Source organism: Sorex fumeus, unplaced genomic scaffold, assembly GCF_029834395.1.
Source record: "Sorex fumeus unplaced genomic scaffold, SorFum_2.1 ptg000130l, whole genome shotgun sequence".
Classification (NCBI taxonomy): domain Eukaryota; kingdom Metazoa; phylum Chordata; class Mammalia; order Eulipotyphla; family Soricidae; genus Sorex; species Sorex fumeus.
This window is the reverse complement of record NW_026606187.1, coordinates 396,601-413,275: the sequence shown is the minus strand read 5'-3', so window position 1 is coordinate 413,275 and position 16,675 is coordinate 396,601. Positions and strand designations below refer to the sequence as shown.

Below are 16,675 nucleotides of genomic sequence, written 5' to 3'. Positions count from 1 at the left end.
TCCAAAGGAACCACTTCTCAGGCTCGAGCTACAGTTCTGTCTGCTGCAGAGCAGAGGTGAGGAGCTAGGGGAGAGCCCTCGAGAGCACACGGGCGCCCCGTGCCTGGGTTCTCTCCAGAGCGTGTCTGCAAGGAGCCCCCTGCGCCAGCTGGAAGGCCCTCAGGGCTGGCTCCGGGCTGGTATTCTCTAACCCGGGCACTTTGAGAATTGTTTCATGTTTTCCTGTGCACTGATGAATCTCGGCATGAGTCCTGCCACAGCCAGGCTTGGAAAGTCTTCTCCTTGCGGCGGTGCTGGCATTTTTTTGCCCTAGGAGATTGTGACGTCACTGAAAAGGACACCAGCCTTGGAAGCGCCTCTGCCCACCGAGGACCAGACCTCGGTGCAGGGCCTCCCGTGCTGCCCCCGGCCTGCGCCCGTGACTGCCCCCAGCCTGCGCCCATGCCATTTTCTGTCTTTTACAGTTTCCCCCTATTACCGGACAAAGCTGCGTGGCCTCTATACAACCGCCAAGGCCGATGCCGAGGCGGAGTGCAAGTGAGTAATGCCTGTCACCATGCCCCCTCGCTCGCTCCCTGGCCTGGCCGGGAGCCACTGGACCACAGCCCCGGCCCCCTTTCTGCTTGGGACCCAGTGTTCCTTCCCACACCCCTCTGTGGCTCTCTTCCTGGGAGCCCCTTTCTGTCTCCAACCCCAGCCCTACCGTTTCCAGAAACCAGCGAGGCACAGGGCAAGTCCCAGTACTGCCGTTATTTCTCATCCAACCTTGACATTGAAATAGGAATAACAGCCACCTGCTGGGTTGTCATGCAAAGGGTCGATGAACGGTGCCTTTGACACTGATGCAGAGCCAGGAGCAACCCCGGGGGAGACAGGGCCCCTCAGTGCCCCTCAGTGCCTCACTCCTGTCTTGACACGCTCGCCAAACCATGGGAGGGGACATTTTTCTGCAGGAGCCCAAACACTACAGCAGCAACAATAGTGGCGGCACCTCACTGCCTTGCTCTGTCAGGACCTACTCCAGATACCTGACAGATCCGGGGCCGGAGAGAGAGAGCAGTGGATAGGGCACTTGTCTTGCACTTGGCTGGCCTGGGTTGGATCCTGGCACCCTATGTGGCCCCTTGAGCCCTCCAGGAGTGACCCCCGAGTGTAGAGCCAGGAGTGAACCCTGAGCACCTCTGGGTGGGACCCAAAAAGCAAAAATAACAAGAAAAACTTGACAGATTTACTTCAGGGGCCAGAGAGGTGTGCGGGGCTGAGACTCCTGCCCTGCAGGGAGCTGACACCATAGCTCTGCGTGGCCACCGCATGGTTCCCTGAGCACTGAATTGGGAGTAACCTTCAAGCACTGCTTGTAACCCAGACCCACTCTCCAACCCCAAAGTGATACTCAGAGCAGTCCAAACTGCACTGATGAGGAAGCTAAGCCGCTTCGGGGTTACATCATTGCCAAAAGGCACAAAACAAGTCGGGGGAGAACCCAGGTTTCATTCCCGACCATAGTTCTAATACCCTGCTAGTGTGGTTCTTTATTTCTTTGGTTTTTGTTGTTTTTCTTCTTCTTCTTCTTCTTCTTCTTCTTCTTCTTTTGACTTTTGAGCCACACCCGGCTGTGCTCAGCGCTTTCTTCTGACTGCGCCCAGGATCATTCCTGGTGGTGCTCAGTGGGCCAAGTGAGGGGCTGGGAATCGAACCCAGGTCGGCTATGTGCAAGGCAGGCGCCCTACTGGCTATCCTATCTCTCCAGCCCCAAGGATGATTATTTATTTCATGTGCATGTGTAAACATCATAGAATTGAAACAAGATTAGACTTTTGGGGGCCCAGGAGGTAGCTGAGGGGATTGGAATGCGGGAGACCCAGGGTCCCTCCCTGGCACTGCCTGGCCCCGCGCACTGCTGGAGCAGCCCCCAGGTACCACACCCTAAGCACTGCCGGGCATGGCCTGAAGCCAACACAAAATTCATTTTTTGTTTTGTTTTTGGGCCACACCTGGCAATGCTCAGGGCTTACTCCTGGCCCTTTAAGAATTACAGTTTGTTTTTTTTTTAAAAATGAGTTTTTGTTCATTGCATAACACAGATGGTCTCTCTCTTTCGGTCTCTCGGTCTCTCTCTCTCTCTCTCTCTCTCTCTCATACATACTGGTTGTTACTGACAAAATTCATTTCACACATGAGTCTTAGTCTGCGTTTACTCAACCCTGCTGTACCCCGTGTGGGTGACGAGGGACACGCGGGTCTCTGTGGGGTGACAGCTGCACCCTCAGCCTCCCTCTTGCTCTCGCAGACTCTGTGCCTCCGCCCGCCGTGCAGGTTCTGAGGCCTTTGCTGGTGAGCCAGTGCCAGCGCTGGCGACCTTTGGTGCTTTCAGGCTACGGGTCCGGGCAGGAGGTGCCCTAAGAGTTCCCGGGCAGTGTGGTGGACGGCCAGCAGACGAGAGGTGCCGTGCAAGGGATCTAGGTCTAGGTGCCTGGGATACATGGAGAGGCTTGAACTAAGGGACCCAACCGGGAAGGGGACACAGGGCTCTGCATTTATTGACAAGGGGGAGCGGAAGCAGGGCAAGGACAATCTCTCTGCCCCCCATGTGATGTACCATGCTGGAGAGCAGAGCAAAGGGGTCTGGCTGGAGAGTGTGGATTCTGACTGCTTCCAGTTCTCCCACCTGCCCTTCCCTGTTCCCTGACTGGCCCTTTCCCGTCGCCTGTGGGAACCCAGCCCGGCAGTAGGGTGCTAGGGAGAGAGAGGCCAACACGTCAGTGCTGCGAGTGATGGAACTGCCTCTGAGTCGCGTGGGCCGGCTCCGCTCTTAGCTTTCCCAGCGTGAAATGTTCGTAACGAGTTGCGTAACTGCAGCTTCCAGATTCTTGGCCCTTCTGCTGCCATTTCGCTTTTCCCAGCCGTCAGACGTCCGGGCGGGCGGGCGGCGTTCTGTAAAATGTACCTGGTTTCATTGTGCTCTGCCCATGTGGCCTTTCCAACTCAGGGCCTCACACCTGGAGACACAGAATGGAGCTGTACCCCCAGCACAATGTTGCTCTTTTGCAGTGGGGGGGGGGGGCTTGCTTTTATGTTGGGGGCAGGCGTTTGGGAATCTCCTGCTGGTGCCTCTGCCGGCTCCCAGCTCTGCTCTGTAGACGTTTGCCATTCTGTGACCCGAGACGACCCACGCCTCGTGACCCTCAGCCCTCAGGGCTCTCTGGCCCCCAGATGTTGCTCCCCTACCCCCCACCCCCAGTAGCCTCCACCTTGGGGCTGGAGTGGGTTAGGCGCATTTGCCTCGCATGTGGTCTACCAGGTTTGATTCCTGGAACCACTTTTGGTGCCCTGAGCCCGCCAGGAGTGACTCCTGAGTGCAGAGCCAGGTATGAGCCCTGAGCACCGCTGGGTACAGCCAAACAAACAAATCTCAAAAGTAAACACTCGGCTTCTTTTCTTCCCAAGCCTGAGCACATATTTCTCATATTTCTTTCCTTCTCTCCTCTGCTTCCTCCCCCCAGAAGCCTGTGTTCTCTCTTGAATACCTCCCTCCCTCCCTTCCTCCCTCCCTCCCTTCCTCTCTCCTTCCCTCCCTCCGTCTCTCTCCCCTTCTTTCTCTTTCTCTCCTTCCCTTCCCATTGCTTTCTCACGCCCATTCACATCTCTCTAAATTTCTTTGACTAAAAACAGTTTTGATTCACTGAAACCTCCACCAGCATAAAGATGGCTCACTTGAGGTTCACATTATAGCATTTTTTAGCAGTGAACTGTTGTTATTTTTTGTTTGGGCCACACTCTGCGGTGCTCAGAGCTTACTCTTGGCTCCATTCTCAAGGGTATGGGGTGCTAGGAATCGAACCCAAGTTGGCCACATGCAAGGCAAGCACCCTGGCCCTGAATTGGTTTTTTAAGTATGTACATTTTTTTTTAGAAGCAGTGCTGTATATATGAGACTCTGCATAGTATAGTAGGATTTCTGTGCCCTGAGAAACCAAAACTTTTGTGTGACCCCTTTATGGTAGTATATACTTGATTGCCCTAGCCTGGACCCTGCCTGCACCCCGGTGTACGTCCACTCTCATCCCAAGTTACGGCTTTCTCAACTGTACTTGGCCTTACTTATGTGGGGACTGGAGTGTGGGTCGCTGGTTCCAAGTATAAGGCGGAGCACGCATTCCTGTGTGTTCCGGAAAACTGTGCTGGGTGGCGGTACAGTCAGCTCGCCTTCGAGAGAGACAGATTCCGGGCTGCTTTGCATGCAGGAGCCCAAGTTTGATCCCTAGCGGCACATGGTTCTTCATAACTGCTAGAAGTGACCCACAGAGCAGAGCCTGGAGAAGCCCCTAGAGTGCCCCGGGGTGTGGCCCCCAAATGAAGGAAATAGTCAAGAGACATATTCAGACCTCCAGGAAATGAAGCCATTCTAGACAAACCCGGTATGAAACAAATCTTTGTGTCTGGTAGAAGAATCCGATTCCCGGTCGGAGAGGTAATATAGGGCAAAGGCGCTGGCATTGCATGTGACTTAGGTCGACCCTGGTTCTATTCCTGGCACCGCAGGTGGTCCCTAGAGCACAGAGCCAGAACCAGCCATGATGTTGGGCCGTAAACTATGACCAGGAGGCAGCTGGGCCTGGCTCCCCTTCCTTCCCTACCTATCTCCAGTTTCCTTGGGGCTCCACATTGAATGCCAGAGACAAAGGGTCTTCTTTGAGACTGACTTGGCAACAGCCAGGTTTGTGCACACCTGGAAAGTCGCGGTTTCCAGGGTCAGGAGGAACTCATGGACCCGTGAGTCCTTGAACACCGCGCCAGTGGTGCTGGTCAGTTTATTTCCAGACCAGATTCCTCACTGCGGGCCATGGCCATGGGGAGGCCAGGCGTGTTGGGCCCCGCTGACCCTCTGGGGCTAACTGAGTTCAGCACCAGGACTACACTGCAGAGGCATGCTGATGGCCCTGGGCCAAGCAAGGGGCTGCTCCCTGCTGCTGACTGGGCCTGGAAGTCACAGGAAGGTTCTCTCCCCTCGCCCCTAAATTCAACACCACACACACAAGCATACTTGTGCGCACGCACAGACACACATACACACGCATGTACACGTCCTGCCTCTGGATTTTCGTCTGTGCCGAGCACTGGTCCTCGCTGCTCCGCCTGGCTCTGTCCACCAGCTCAGCGAGAGGGAGGGCCCCAAGGAATCTCTGCGGACCTTGGTTCTTATGAACCGGTCACTCTAAACAAATGCTGGCTCTGCAGAGGCCCAAGAGATAATACAGAGGGGAGGGCACTTGCCTTGCACACAGCTGACCCCATATTTAATCCCTAGCACCCCATATGGTTCCCCTGAACCTCACCAGGTGACTCCTGAGTGCAGTCAGGAGTTAAGTGCTGAGCACCACAGGGTGCGGCCCAGAAACCAAGCAAACACCCCAGAATCTGTTTCCACGTACCTGGGTTTTTGTTTAAGGACCCTCACCACTTTGGGCCCCTTCTGTTTGCCAGTGGGGTCAGGGCTGGGGAAGGGGGGGTCAAGGCTTGGGGGCCTCGCTGTGTAGGAATGTCAGCAGAAGTCCTTTCTGCTGTCCAGGTGGGCTGGCTTCTTGGGGGGCACGCCCTGAGGGGTGCTGCAGGCTGGCTGTCAGATCTGGGACTCAGGCTCTGGCTGGTAGAGCCAACAGGATGAGGGGAAGCTTTTTTGATTCCAAAATTTAAAAAAAAAAAATCCGTTTGTTGGGGGAGGGCACTCCTGGCTCTGTGCTCACTCTTGGGTTGAATTTGGTTGAATTTGGGTCAGCCGCGTGAAGAGCAAGCACCCTATCCGCTGAACTATTGCTCTGGCCCTGAAAAAAAATTATTTTTTTGTGTGTGTATGAGAGGAAGCTCTGCAGACCACACTATGGCAGAGTTCCTCACTCTATGCTCAGGGGTCACTTTTGGTGGTACCAGCCCTGTGCAAGTCAAGCACCTTAACTCTTGTACTGACCCAGCCCAGGAAAATACTATTGATTTTTTTTTTCCTCTTTGGGTCCCACCCAGCAATGCACAGGGGTTACTCCTGGCTCTGCACTCAGGAATCACTCCTGGCGGTGCTCAGGGGACCGTATGGGATGCTGGGAATCGAACCAGGGCCGGCCGCATGCAAGGCAAACGCCTTACCCGCTGTGCTGTCACTCCAGCCCCTTACTGACTTCTTTCAATAGTAAATTTTCTGGGGCAGGGGAGATCACGGAAGGGCTGACGCATGTGGGGCGCCCTGTTCGATTCCAGGCACTGCGGGGTGTGGCCCTACAACAATAGTAAATGTTCTCTGGCTGTCTGGCTGTTTCCTTGACTTGCCGCAGTGACCGTCGGGGACAGAATGTCCCTGTGGGAGCGCATGCACTCCCTCCCCAGGCCTCCTGCACGCAGGATGCTGTGAACACTGCTGAGCCCCAGCCCCAACAGGTTCTTTGACTCAGGATCACAGACATGTGTGGGGATAGCACACATTTACCTGCCGGTTGCATCTTAAGTCTTGCAGTGCCTTGAAGTCCTGATTTAATTGGGCAGAGTTCAGATATTGGTATTAACTTTCTATTCTTAAAATTATTTCAGAGGCTAACAAATACAACATTTGACCACATTTCCTTATCATCTCAGTGTTGGAGGAGGTTCCCCTGTCCGGCTCAGGTCCCTAAGGGCCACTCCTAGTGATCCTTTGCCCTATAATCCACACCTGACACTTCTGCTGCAAGTCCAACTGGGGGCCACTAAGGTTACACCCAGCACTGTAGGTGGGCGCACACCTTCTGGGGGTCAGACAGTGCCTCGTCTGTGCCAGGCGTACTTTCCAGCTCTTTGAACAAGCTCCCTGGTCCCATGCTTTTTTTGTTTGTTTCTCAGTAAGGTTTGGTGGTGCTGGGGTGGGGACGCCTGCAGTACCGGGCAGCAAACTGGGCTTTGCACAGGCTATCCGTGTGCCCTTTGGCCCTGGGATTGTCTGCTGGCACTGAGTCAGCATAAGGCCAAGAGTTCAGTCCCTGGCCCCAGCCCACATACCCCAGTGTGTGACAGCAGCAAGGGAAGGTGACTTCAGTTTTCGTAGAGGACTCTGCTATTAGCGCTAACACCCCAGCATGATGTTCAGACACTTTTTTTTCCTGAACTCTGTATGCTGCAGACATGATGCCCTTTGTTCCCTAATTACGTCGCTGTTTCCTAAACAATAGGCATGTTCTTATGCAACCCGGGTGCATTTTTTCAAAATTGGCACATTGACACCAGATTAAATTGTTAATTTGTCTACAGATCATATTCTGAGTTCATCACTACCAACTAAACTTCTGCAGAGTAAAACCTTGCTTTTCACAGCCCAGGTGGTAGCTGTGGGGAGAACCACAGCTCAGGTGCGTTCACACTCCAGTTTCAGCCCCTCACTCCCCAGGGCCCCATCTCTGTGTGACCAGTCCCCAGCTTGGCTCTGCCTTATGTCACCTTGATCCTTTGGTGCTCAGGGCTTACTCCTGGCTTTGTCCTCAGAGATCACTCCTGGTAGGCTTCTGGACCATTGCCAGGAATCGAACCAAGTTAGCTGCGTGCAAGGCGAACGCCCTCCCCACAGTGTACTTTGCCTCTGGCCCAGCCATGTGGCATTTCTCCAGTTTTGCTGGAGTCTGGACTGGGTTGGCAGTGCATGACAATCAGTGGCCAGTGTGTGGTCTGTGCTCAAGATGCCATATGGGGAGCTGGCCGTGTGCAACGTCCTACCCACTGTACTATCGCTCTGGCCCTATCTTCATGACTTCTTATTGTCCTGGGGCCATGCCCACCAGTGTTTGGGGGGCCATGCATTGCGAGTGATAACCAGGGCTACGCACAAGTGGGTTTACACACACGCTAAATAGTTTACTTGCATTGCTACTTGAGCTATATCCCCAGCCCTGTGACCTTGGCATGCAGGAGGTTCTAGGCCTCCCTGAGCCTCTCTGCTGTTTCAGGGATGCTTCGGCAGCAGTGGCTCAGGAGAAGGTCTGCACCGGCCACTGTCTTGTGTGCTCACACACGTCCTGGCTGGAGAAAGCTGTGGGCTGAGCAAACAGTTTGTATGTTGGGGCTCGGGCTTCAATCCCCACCACTGAACAGTTCCCTGAGTGCCTTGAGGAGTAACACCCCCCTAAACGCTGAGCCAGGAGTAGCCTCTGAGCACTGCTGATGCGACCCCAGAACCAGAAGCACAGTCTCTCGCATCTCCCCAATGTCAAAGTACTGCACTTCTCCACTGTGTAACTGAAAGTGGGGAGGAGTTGGAGAGGATGTCCTCTCCCTCGCACATCACGCCCACTAAGTTTTAGCATCTGCTTATGATTCTTGCCTAAGACAATAGGGATTCTTTTCGCTCCCCAGGGCATTCTGATGTCCAGCCCGGCTGGAGAACCACTTCCGTCATAGCTGCCGTCCTGCAGCCTTGCTGCACGGAGAACATGGCCAGGCAGCCCTGCCCTGTCTCCTCCTGCCCGTCCCCGCCCCCCATCCGACCCTGCCCTCGGGAGCCTGTGCTCCCTGACAGCCCCTCCCCCCATCTTACCCAGCCCACTCTGCGCTGTCCCCACTCCTTCTGATGAGCTCTGCTGAGGTGGGCCCCAGGGACAGCATGTGACGCAGCCTTCTGTGTTCTTGCAGGCTAGGCTCCTTCCTGCCCGTGGCAGGGAGGCCTTGAGAACCTTGTGACTTTGATTTGGTTTGCTTTTGTCCTCACCGGGAGGTGCTCAGGGCTTACTCTGGCTCTGCGCTCAGGGATCACCCTGGCAGGTGTGGGACCATCTGAGGTGCCGGGGATAGAACCTGGTTGGCTGCGTGCAAGGCAGACGCCCTCCCCACTGTACTTTGTCTCCGGCCCAACCAGGTTGGCTGGAATCGCAGACCGGGTTGGCAGTGGGTGAGAATGCATCGGCCACTGCATGGTCTATGCTGCTAGAACATTCCGCAGGCAGTTCCACTGGGTCCTGGACAATTCAAGGTGCCTTCCTCTAGCATAGTTCTACCCATTACTTAGGAACCCCTGTAGACATAATTCCAGAAGTTCCCTAGGTCACAGCTTTCAGAAGCGAGTTCCCTGTAGCCTGGACCTGCTGAGGAGAGTCAGCTCCTGCCATGGGCACCTGGGTGACCCTGAGCTGTTCCTCGGTCACCACAGGCTCTACCCCCAGCCGCCCACAGTTCTGCCCAGGAGCCACTGAGCTACTGTCTCCTTTGTTTTGTCTTTTTTTTTTTTTAATCCTTGAGCTGGAAAAAACACACACTTGGGGGTTTATGATTCTCAGCAACACAGCTGGTCTGAATGCCCCAGCTTTCAGTAAACCAGAAAAGGTGGCCTTGTGCTTCACCCGGGCCTCTTCTCCCCTCTCTCAACCTCAGCATCCTCCGGAAAGCCCTCGACAAAATTGCAGAAATCAAGTCTCTGCTGGAAGAGAGGCGGATCGGTGAGTCAGCCTGCACCCAGCATGGCTCCCAGCGGGCTGCCTGAACCCCTGGCTCTCCCTCTGCGGTCCCCAGACTCTCCCAACCTTCCCGGGTTTCTCTCTTGCCCCGGTCTGAGGTGTGGCTGTGCTGAGCACCTGGCCCCACTGTGGGTTTGGGCGTGTCCGCACCACAAAGCTCGCCTTTCTGCAGCTGTCTGCACACCTGTCCCGGCCTGGCTGCCAGCCTCTCGCCCCTGGGGTGAGCCATGCCTCTGCACAGGGCCATCTACATTGGAACTTGAATTTTTCTCTTTGGTTGTGGTATTGGGGCCCCATTCCGCGGTGATCAGGGCTGGCTTCTGGCTCTGCACCCACGAATCCCTCCAGGCAGGGCTTGGGGGACCATATGAGTGCCAGGGATCGAATTTGGGTCTCTGCAAGGCAAGCGTTCTACCCAGAGTACTCGCTCTCTGGCCCCTCACGAAGACATTTTACAAAATTCTGTTGATGGGGCTGGAGCAGTAGCACAGCGAGTAGGGCATTTGCCTTGCATGTGACCGACCCGGGTTCAATTCCCAGTATCCCATATGATCCCCCAAGCACCGCCAGGAGTAATTCCTGAGTGCATGAGCCAGGAGTAACCCCTGTGCATCGCCGGGTGTGACCCAAAAAGAAAAAAATTCTGTTGACCTATAGTCGGAAAGTGCACAAGAAGTCCATGGAGCTTAGGTGCTGTCACACGCCACCCTTTGCCCCTTCTAGTTCTTCCCCCAAGCACTCACCAGTCTGGCCTGGCATTAAGTATCCTGCCCTGGGCACTCGGTGACAAGGAAAGGCTTGTGGGAGGCGGGGGTGCCGGGCTGGGGTGACCTCCCAGGACTCACTTCCTCCCCACAGCGGCCAAGATCGCCGGCCTCTACAATGACTCGGAGCCCCCACGGAAGACCATGCGCCGGGGGGTGCTGATGACGCTGCTGCAGCAGTCGGCCATGACACTGCCCCTATGGATCGGAAAGCCTGGTGACAAGTGAGGGCAGCCCGGGGGTCGGGGGGCTGGTGAGGAGGGGCCCGATTCATACAAGGGTCCCCCTGCAGGCCCCCTCCCCTCTGCGGGGCCATTCCGGCCTCCGGAGACTACGTGGCCAAACCCGGCGACAAGGTGGCTGCCCGGGTCAAGGCCGTGGACGGGGACGAGCAGTGGATCCTCGCTGAGGTGGTCAGTTACAGCCACGCCACCAACAAGTGAGTGGGGAGCCCACGGGGGCTGCTCTCCCACCCTGCCCCCCCCCGGGGGTCTGTCCCGGGTTCCAGGGGGCTCCCCTGCGTGGACACATGCCGCCCTGCATCCATCATTTCGTTCCCCCACAGGTATGAGGTAGACGACATTGATGAAGAAGGCAAAGAGTGAGTACTGTTGGGCGGGGGGGGGGCGTTGCACCCCTGGACCTGGCGGCCGGCTGACCTTCCCCCCCACCCCCGCCCCCCCAGGAGACACACCCTGAGCCGGCGGCGCATCATCCCCTTGCCGCAGTGGAAGGCCAACCCCGAGACGGACCCCGAAGCCTTATTCCAGAAGGAGCAGCTCGTGCTGGCCCTCTACCCTCAGACCACCTGCTTCTACCGTGCCCTGATCCACACCCCCCCCCAGCGGGTAAGGCGCTCCGCAGGGGACAGTCGGTGACCCCCAGCCCAGCGGTGCTGCCCCTTCTGGCTGCCCTTCAGCTGTAGGAGCCCAGGCCAGGGCAGGTCTGCGGGAACTTCTGCCGCTTGGTGCCGCGCTTTCCTGGCATAGCTCATAGCAGAACAGGGGCACCGAGGCCGCATGCTCCCTCGCTCCAGGAGCTCTCGCCGGGTCCCTTTCCCCATCCCTGCAGGACCAGGGGATCCTTCAGGGAGAGGTACTTCCCTTGTGTGCGGCTGACTCTGTTCAGGTCCCCAGCGCAAACCAGAAGTGACCGCAGGTGCTGCAGGGTGTGGCCCCAAGTCCCCCTAAATAATAGCTGCTATAAAATCGGACCTCCAGGCTCAGTAGTCAGGGGCACCCACACACCACAATAGTTTTGAGTATGGCCCCGGGCGCCCCCACACACCACAGGGAGGGCCCTTGTGGTCTCAGCATCCCACCTGTGCAGTATCGCACCCCGGAGCCCAGCCCCGAACCCCCACCTGGGTGGCTTAGTATTCTGGGAGTGGCCCATTGGAGGCCCCCGTGGAAGGCCAGCGCTCGCCCCCCACCCCCCCTTCCAAATTCATTTCTTTTCTCTTCTTCTAGAATTTCTGCCTGCAAGGTCTCTGTTGGGTACCAGACCCTCCATCTAGGGCCACCCCGACTCAACGCTCCCTTTTCCCTGCCCCATGCTCATTTTTTTGGGGGGAGGTTCACACCCGGTGATACACAGGGGTTACGTCTGGCTCATGCACTCAGGAATTACTCCTCGCGGTGCTCAGTGGACCATATGGGATGCTGGGAATCAAACCTAGATCAACTGCACGCAAGGCAAATGCCCTACCCGCTGTGCTATTGCTCCAGCCTCCGCCCCGTGCTCTTGAACCTGTTAATTAACTTGGGGGCCACATCCGGCAGTGTTCAGGGCTTATTCCTGGCTTTGCTCTCAGGGGTCACTCCTGGCGGGCTTGAAGCACCCTGTGAGGTGCCAAGATGGAGCCTGGGTCAGCTGTGTGCCAGGCCACGGCCTCCCTGCTGTACCATCACTTCGGTCCCCTTGGCCTTGTTTATTTTGCACTCCTCAGCAGCGCTCAGGGTCCTGGCTGCCACTCCTGGGGATACTCGCCAACTGGCTGGCTGGTCTAATGTTCATGCTCATCAGTGCTGTGGCCAGCAGGGCCACCCAGTGATGCCAGGGGCGTTGGGCCTGTGCCCAGGGGCCTCTGAGCTCTGCCCAGTGGTGTTTGGGTGTCGCTGAGACCTGAACTCTGTAGGAGCAACGGCTGGGTTTAAATATCTGAACTTCTCTTCAGGGGGAGAACCTCCCCCCACCATGATATTTGGGGACCCCTGGGGCTTTGGTGCTCAGCTGATGGTCCCCTGGCTACACCCAGTGGTGCTCAGGGGACCCTATGAGACCAGAGACCAAGCTGGGTCTGTGAGACAGGTGGGGGCTTCCCCTCGGTGTTCTGACCAGCCTTCCTGTTGCCCTGGCCCAGCCGCAGGATGATTATTCTGTCCTGTTTGAAGATACCTCGTACGCAGATGGCTACTCCCCGCCCCTCAACGTGGCCCAGAGATACGTCGTGGCTTGTAAGGAGCCCAAGAAAAAGTGAAGGACGCTTGCTGCCCTCAAAGGGGTGCCCAGAGGGGACGTGACTGAATAAACACTCTCCCATCCGGCCCGTGGTTCCAGATGTCACAGCACCAGGCCCCTCCCACCCAGCCCCAGCTGGTGGGAACCAGAATTCCGGGGCGCTCCCAGCGGGCTCCGTGATCTCTTTGCTTTCAGTCAGGGCTCCACTTAGCACAGCCGTGCTTTATTCTTGGCAGGGACTGGGCTTGCTCCACACACCCCCCCCCCCCCAACCCCCTGGGCACTCTCCCCGCCTGGCTCCCTCATAGCTCCGTGCGGAAGTGAAGGCCACAGCCGGCCATTTTCTCGGCGTAGTCGGCGTCAAAGCGCTCATTCTGGGCCACAGTGAAGGTGTTTTTCCAGTCCCCTGCAATGCCTGAGGAAAAGGAGCGAGCGGGAGGTCCAGAGGCTGCTCTGCCCAAACCCCAGGTCCCCCAAACTCCACCCAGGGCAGGAGCGCACCTTTCCGCATGAAGTTCGAGATGCTGTGGTCCATGACTTCAGTGGGGACGTTGCTGTAGTTGGCCATGGAGTTCTTTTTCATCTCCTTGAAGGACGTCTGCTCGACGATGTAATCCACAGTCTTTTCCGGCAGGGAGCGCCCCAGGAACTCCAGGATCTTCTGAATCTCCCTTTTGGGGTTCTGAAGCAGCGGGTGCATGGAAATGTGGGCCGAAGGGAGACCCCTCTCCAACTAGGAGATCCGGCGCTCTCTGCTTGGGGACTCCCTCCCACACTGGACACTGGCCCCTTTCTCTGCCACCTCCTGCCCCTGAAACCAGCTGGTGTGGTTCCTTGTGAGTGGGGGCAGGGATGGTCTCCCATGACTGCCGGTGGCTGCCAGGGGACATCTCAGAACATCAGGGCCCCCCATACACACACATACACCTGCCTCTCTGCTCCGGCTCACCTCCTTCATGTCCTCGTAGAACAGATAGAGAATCGGATGGGTATGGCTCAGCTCCTCCCACTCCTTCACATGCTGGTACCAGGACCCATAGGACACTGGCAGGCGGAGGGCAGTGGCATGTGGGCGTGAGTTTGGGCTGCCCTTGCCGCCCAAGCCCACCACCACCAGCAGTTTTCCCGAGACCCACCATCCCCAGCCATGAACTTCTCCAGGAAGCTGTCCCAGGTGCCGGGGTCCGGGTGCACCTTGGCCATGCGGTAGAAGTGGAAATAGGAGACAGCCACATCCTTTGCATTGCGGGCGACATAGATGGTCTGGAAAGGCAGGCAGATGCTCCAGCTTGGCACCATCAGCCCCCCAGCATGCCAGGCAGAAGCAGCCCCCCTCCGACCCCCCCCCTACACACACACACAAACAGAGCATCCTGGCCAGCAGAGAAATGGGCCCACAGGCGTGTGAAAGAGACCTGGGGGCAGGGGTGACTGATGGATTTGAGCCCTGCTCTGCTATCCTGGGCCTGACTTTTTTTTTTGGTCACACCTGGCTCTGCACTCAGGAATTACCCCTGGCGGTGCTTAGGGGACCATATGGGATGCTGGGAATCGAACCCAGGTTGGCCGCATGCAAGTCAAACGCCCTACCCGCTGTGCTATCACTCCAGCCCCCAGGCCTGACTCTGATCCCTTGAAGCCACAGGTGTGTGGGTGCCTGGCCCTACCCACATGATGCCCCCAACAGCCTGAGTCTGCTGCTCTCAGCTCTGCCCAAGGGCGTCTCCCTGGCACTGGTGCCAGTCAGAAGATGGTCAGAGCCGGGCTTCCCCCCAGTCACCGCATCCTCGGGCTGCCTATGCCTCTCACCTTGACCTTCTGGTCCAGCAAGGTCTGGGGGAGCAGAGTCAGGGGCAAGTGCGTCTTGAGGAGCCGCGGGGTTGGTGTGTCTTTGAGAGTGTCCATTCCTAGGCAAGCATGAGAAAATGGTTCCTGAGTCCCAGCCCCGAGCACCCCCGCCTACACCCCCCCCACACACACACACACACACGGCCCCGCACCCTCCGCATACCTGAGGGGAGTCCTGGCGCCTTGAACTCGAGGAAAGGCACCCGGATGAAGATGGGGGCCCGGTGGCACTTCTCCAGATCGCCACCCTGGTAGATCATGTCCAGAATCTCGCTCACCCAAGTGGTGCCTGGAGGAGGGGAAAGAGGTGCCAGGACTGAGGGTGGGAGCCCAGGGGCCATTCAGGACCACGGCTCCCAAGAGGTGGGCGGCCCTTGTCACCTACCAGATTTGGGATAGGTGCTGATGAGCAGGTCATCAGGCCTGGCTTGGAAGCTCTGCAGAGGCCCCATGGCCTCAGCAAAGTACTTGATCAGGGGGACCCCCTTCACATACTCCAACGGCGGCCGGGTCACATCATGGATCTTCTCCATGCTGCTGTGTCAAGGGTGGGGCCACACCTCTCTGAGCCACGGGGACAACGCTGAATGCTTTATACCTGCGATGCTGGAGATCAGAGTCAGGGCCTCACACCCAGAGCAACTGCTACATCCTTGGTTTGGAAACTTCTGTTGTTGGGTCACAGCCAGCTATGCTCATGGCTTACTACTGGCTCTACATTCAGGAATCACTCCTGGCTATACCGGGGGACCATTTGGGGTGCAGACAATTGAACCAGGAGGACAATGTGCAAAACAAAGTGCCCTGCCCGCTAGATAATCTCTTCGGGGCCTCATCTCAAGTGAAAAGGATGCTATTATTCTCACCCGGGCCTCAGACCTGCAGGGCTGCGCTCTGCCCCATGAATTCCTGTTTTAAAATGTATATATTTTCCCGAGAGTGGATACCAGACCTCCTGTGCTAAAGCTCAGGAAGCAGAGGCTGAGAGCCTGGTGGCTCACCCTTGCACACGGCCCTGCTTGCAGGTGGCGGAGCAGGTGACAACTCCTGATGTACTTTGACTTACCCGCTGAGCTTTTCAAAATTCCAGCGGCCAGCCTATACATCACCGCGATTCTGCCTCCCTGGGAGGGCAGTGCCCAGAAAGCTGCGCTCTGGAAGCGCTCCAGAACATGCTGATGGGCACCCGGGGAAGACAGCTCCGGACCTGCCTGCTCCAACTCCTGCCAGCCAGCTTTCTCTCTTACTACATCTGGCTCCAGGCCCACTCCGAGTGGCTCTTCTGTGGGGCCCTCCTAGAGATCCAGGAGTGGGGGGGCAGAGGGCTTCGCATCTGCAAACCTCCTGACCCGCAGGGACCCAGAATCCCCCCTCCTCAGCCACTGCCCGTCTTGGCTCAAGGACAGACAGTTGGGCAATAGGGCTGTTTGGGGGGAACAGAGCCTGCTATGTCAGGAGCAAATCCGTGGTGACACAGAAGAGGCAGAGGGTTGGAGCAGGGCTGCTGAAGTTGGCCACCACAACCTGACATCCCCAGGACCACGCAGCAGGGAGCCCGGTGCCCGCCCCACACTCACCTGACCTCCCGGTTCCTCTGCAGACTGCAGACTGCCCGGCCACCTCAGGAGCTGAGGGCTTGTAGGTCCAGGGTGGGAGGGGTCTGGCGTGCACTGGGACTTGGCTGCTCTCCAGGAAGGAAAGGGTGGAGTTTGGGGCTGGGGAGGCGAGGCCCAGTACGGGCTGCCTCAGCATCCAAGCTTAGTTTGGCCTGAAAACCCAACTGTGGGTTCACCCAGAGAAAGTCCAGAACTAGATTTAAAAAAAAGGGCCAGATAGTTTGGGGCCTCATTTCTCATCTTGCCCCGCGTCCTTTCGGATTGGCTGAGCCGGGCAGGGCGGGGAGGGCAAAGTCGGGCTCACCTTGCTGCTGGCTCTGAGTCAGGACCCAGTGGCCCTGGCACCCGGGCAATTAAGGAACCATTGGCACTAACCACAGGGCCGGTCCAAGCAGCTTGTGTGTGTGGGGGGGGGGGGGGGGGGGGTGCAAAAGTGAAAGGGGCACACGGTCCAAGCAGCGTGTGTGTGTGTGTGTGTGTGGTGTGGGGGGGGGTGCAAAAGTGAAAGGGGCACACGTTGCTGCCTAAA

The 16,675-nt window shown here is 57.3% G+C and overlaps 3 protein-coding genes across 5 annotated transcripts in view; 2 read left to right on the top strand and 1 right to left on the bottom strand.

Moving 5' to 3' along the window:
- The window catches only part of SGF29 (SAGA complex associated factor 29), a 31,985-nt gene extending 19,217 nt beyond the window's left edge, over positions 1 to 12,768 (top strand). For both annotated transcript variants that reach the window (XM_056138958.1, XM_056138956.1), the window contains 7 exons: positions 465 to 537; positions 9,376 to 9,440; positions 10,317 to 10,446; positions 10,515 to 10,661; positions 10,788 to 10,823; positions 10,908 to 11,070; positions 12,585 to 12,768. In XM_056138958.1, the coding sequence (XP_055994933.1) occupies positions 465 to 537; positions 9,376 to 9,440; positions 10,317 to 10,446; positions 10,515 to 10,661; positions 10,788 to 10,823; positions 10,908 to 11,070; positions 12,585 to 12,701 (731 nt within the window). In that variant the 3' untranslated portion in view covers positions 12,702 to 12,768. The remainder of the gene's footprint in view (positions 1 to 464; positions 538 to 9,375; positions 9,441 to 10,316; positions 10,447 to 10,514; positions 10,662 to 10,787; positions 10,824 to 10,907; positions 11,071 to 12,584) is intronic.
- BOLA2B (bolA family member 2B) overlaps positions 1 to 16,675 on the top strand; it is a 108,113-nt gene that overhangs the window by 79,917 nt on the left and 11,521 nt on the right. The window lies entirely within an intron of this gene.
- Positions 12,936 to 16,325, bottom strand: LOC130046023 (sulfotransferase 1A1). Of its 2 annotated transcripts, none has more exons than XM_056138954.1 (8): positions 16,108 to 16,325; positions 14,916 to 15,136; positions 14,694 to 14,819; positions 14,492 to 14,589; positions 13,819 to 13,945; positions 13,632 to 13,726; positions 13,184 to 13,364; positions 12,936 to 13,097 (listed from the first exon to the last, which is right to left on the bottom strand). In XM_056138954.1, the coding sequence occupies exons 2-8, from the start codon at positions 15,061 to 15,063 to the stop codon at positions 12,985 to 12,987; spliced, it is 888 nt and encodes a 295-aa protein (XP_055994929.1). In that variant the 5' UTR covers positions 15,064 to 15,136; positions 16,108 to 16,325; the 3' UTR covers positions 12,936 to 12,984. The 2 variants fall into 2 exon arrangements, with proteins under 2 accessions (XP_055994929.1, XP_055994930.1); XM_056138955.1 differs by having other exon boundaries at positions 14,916 to 15,128.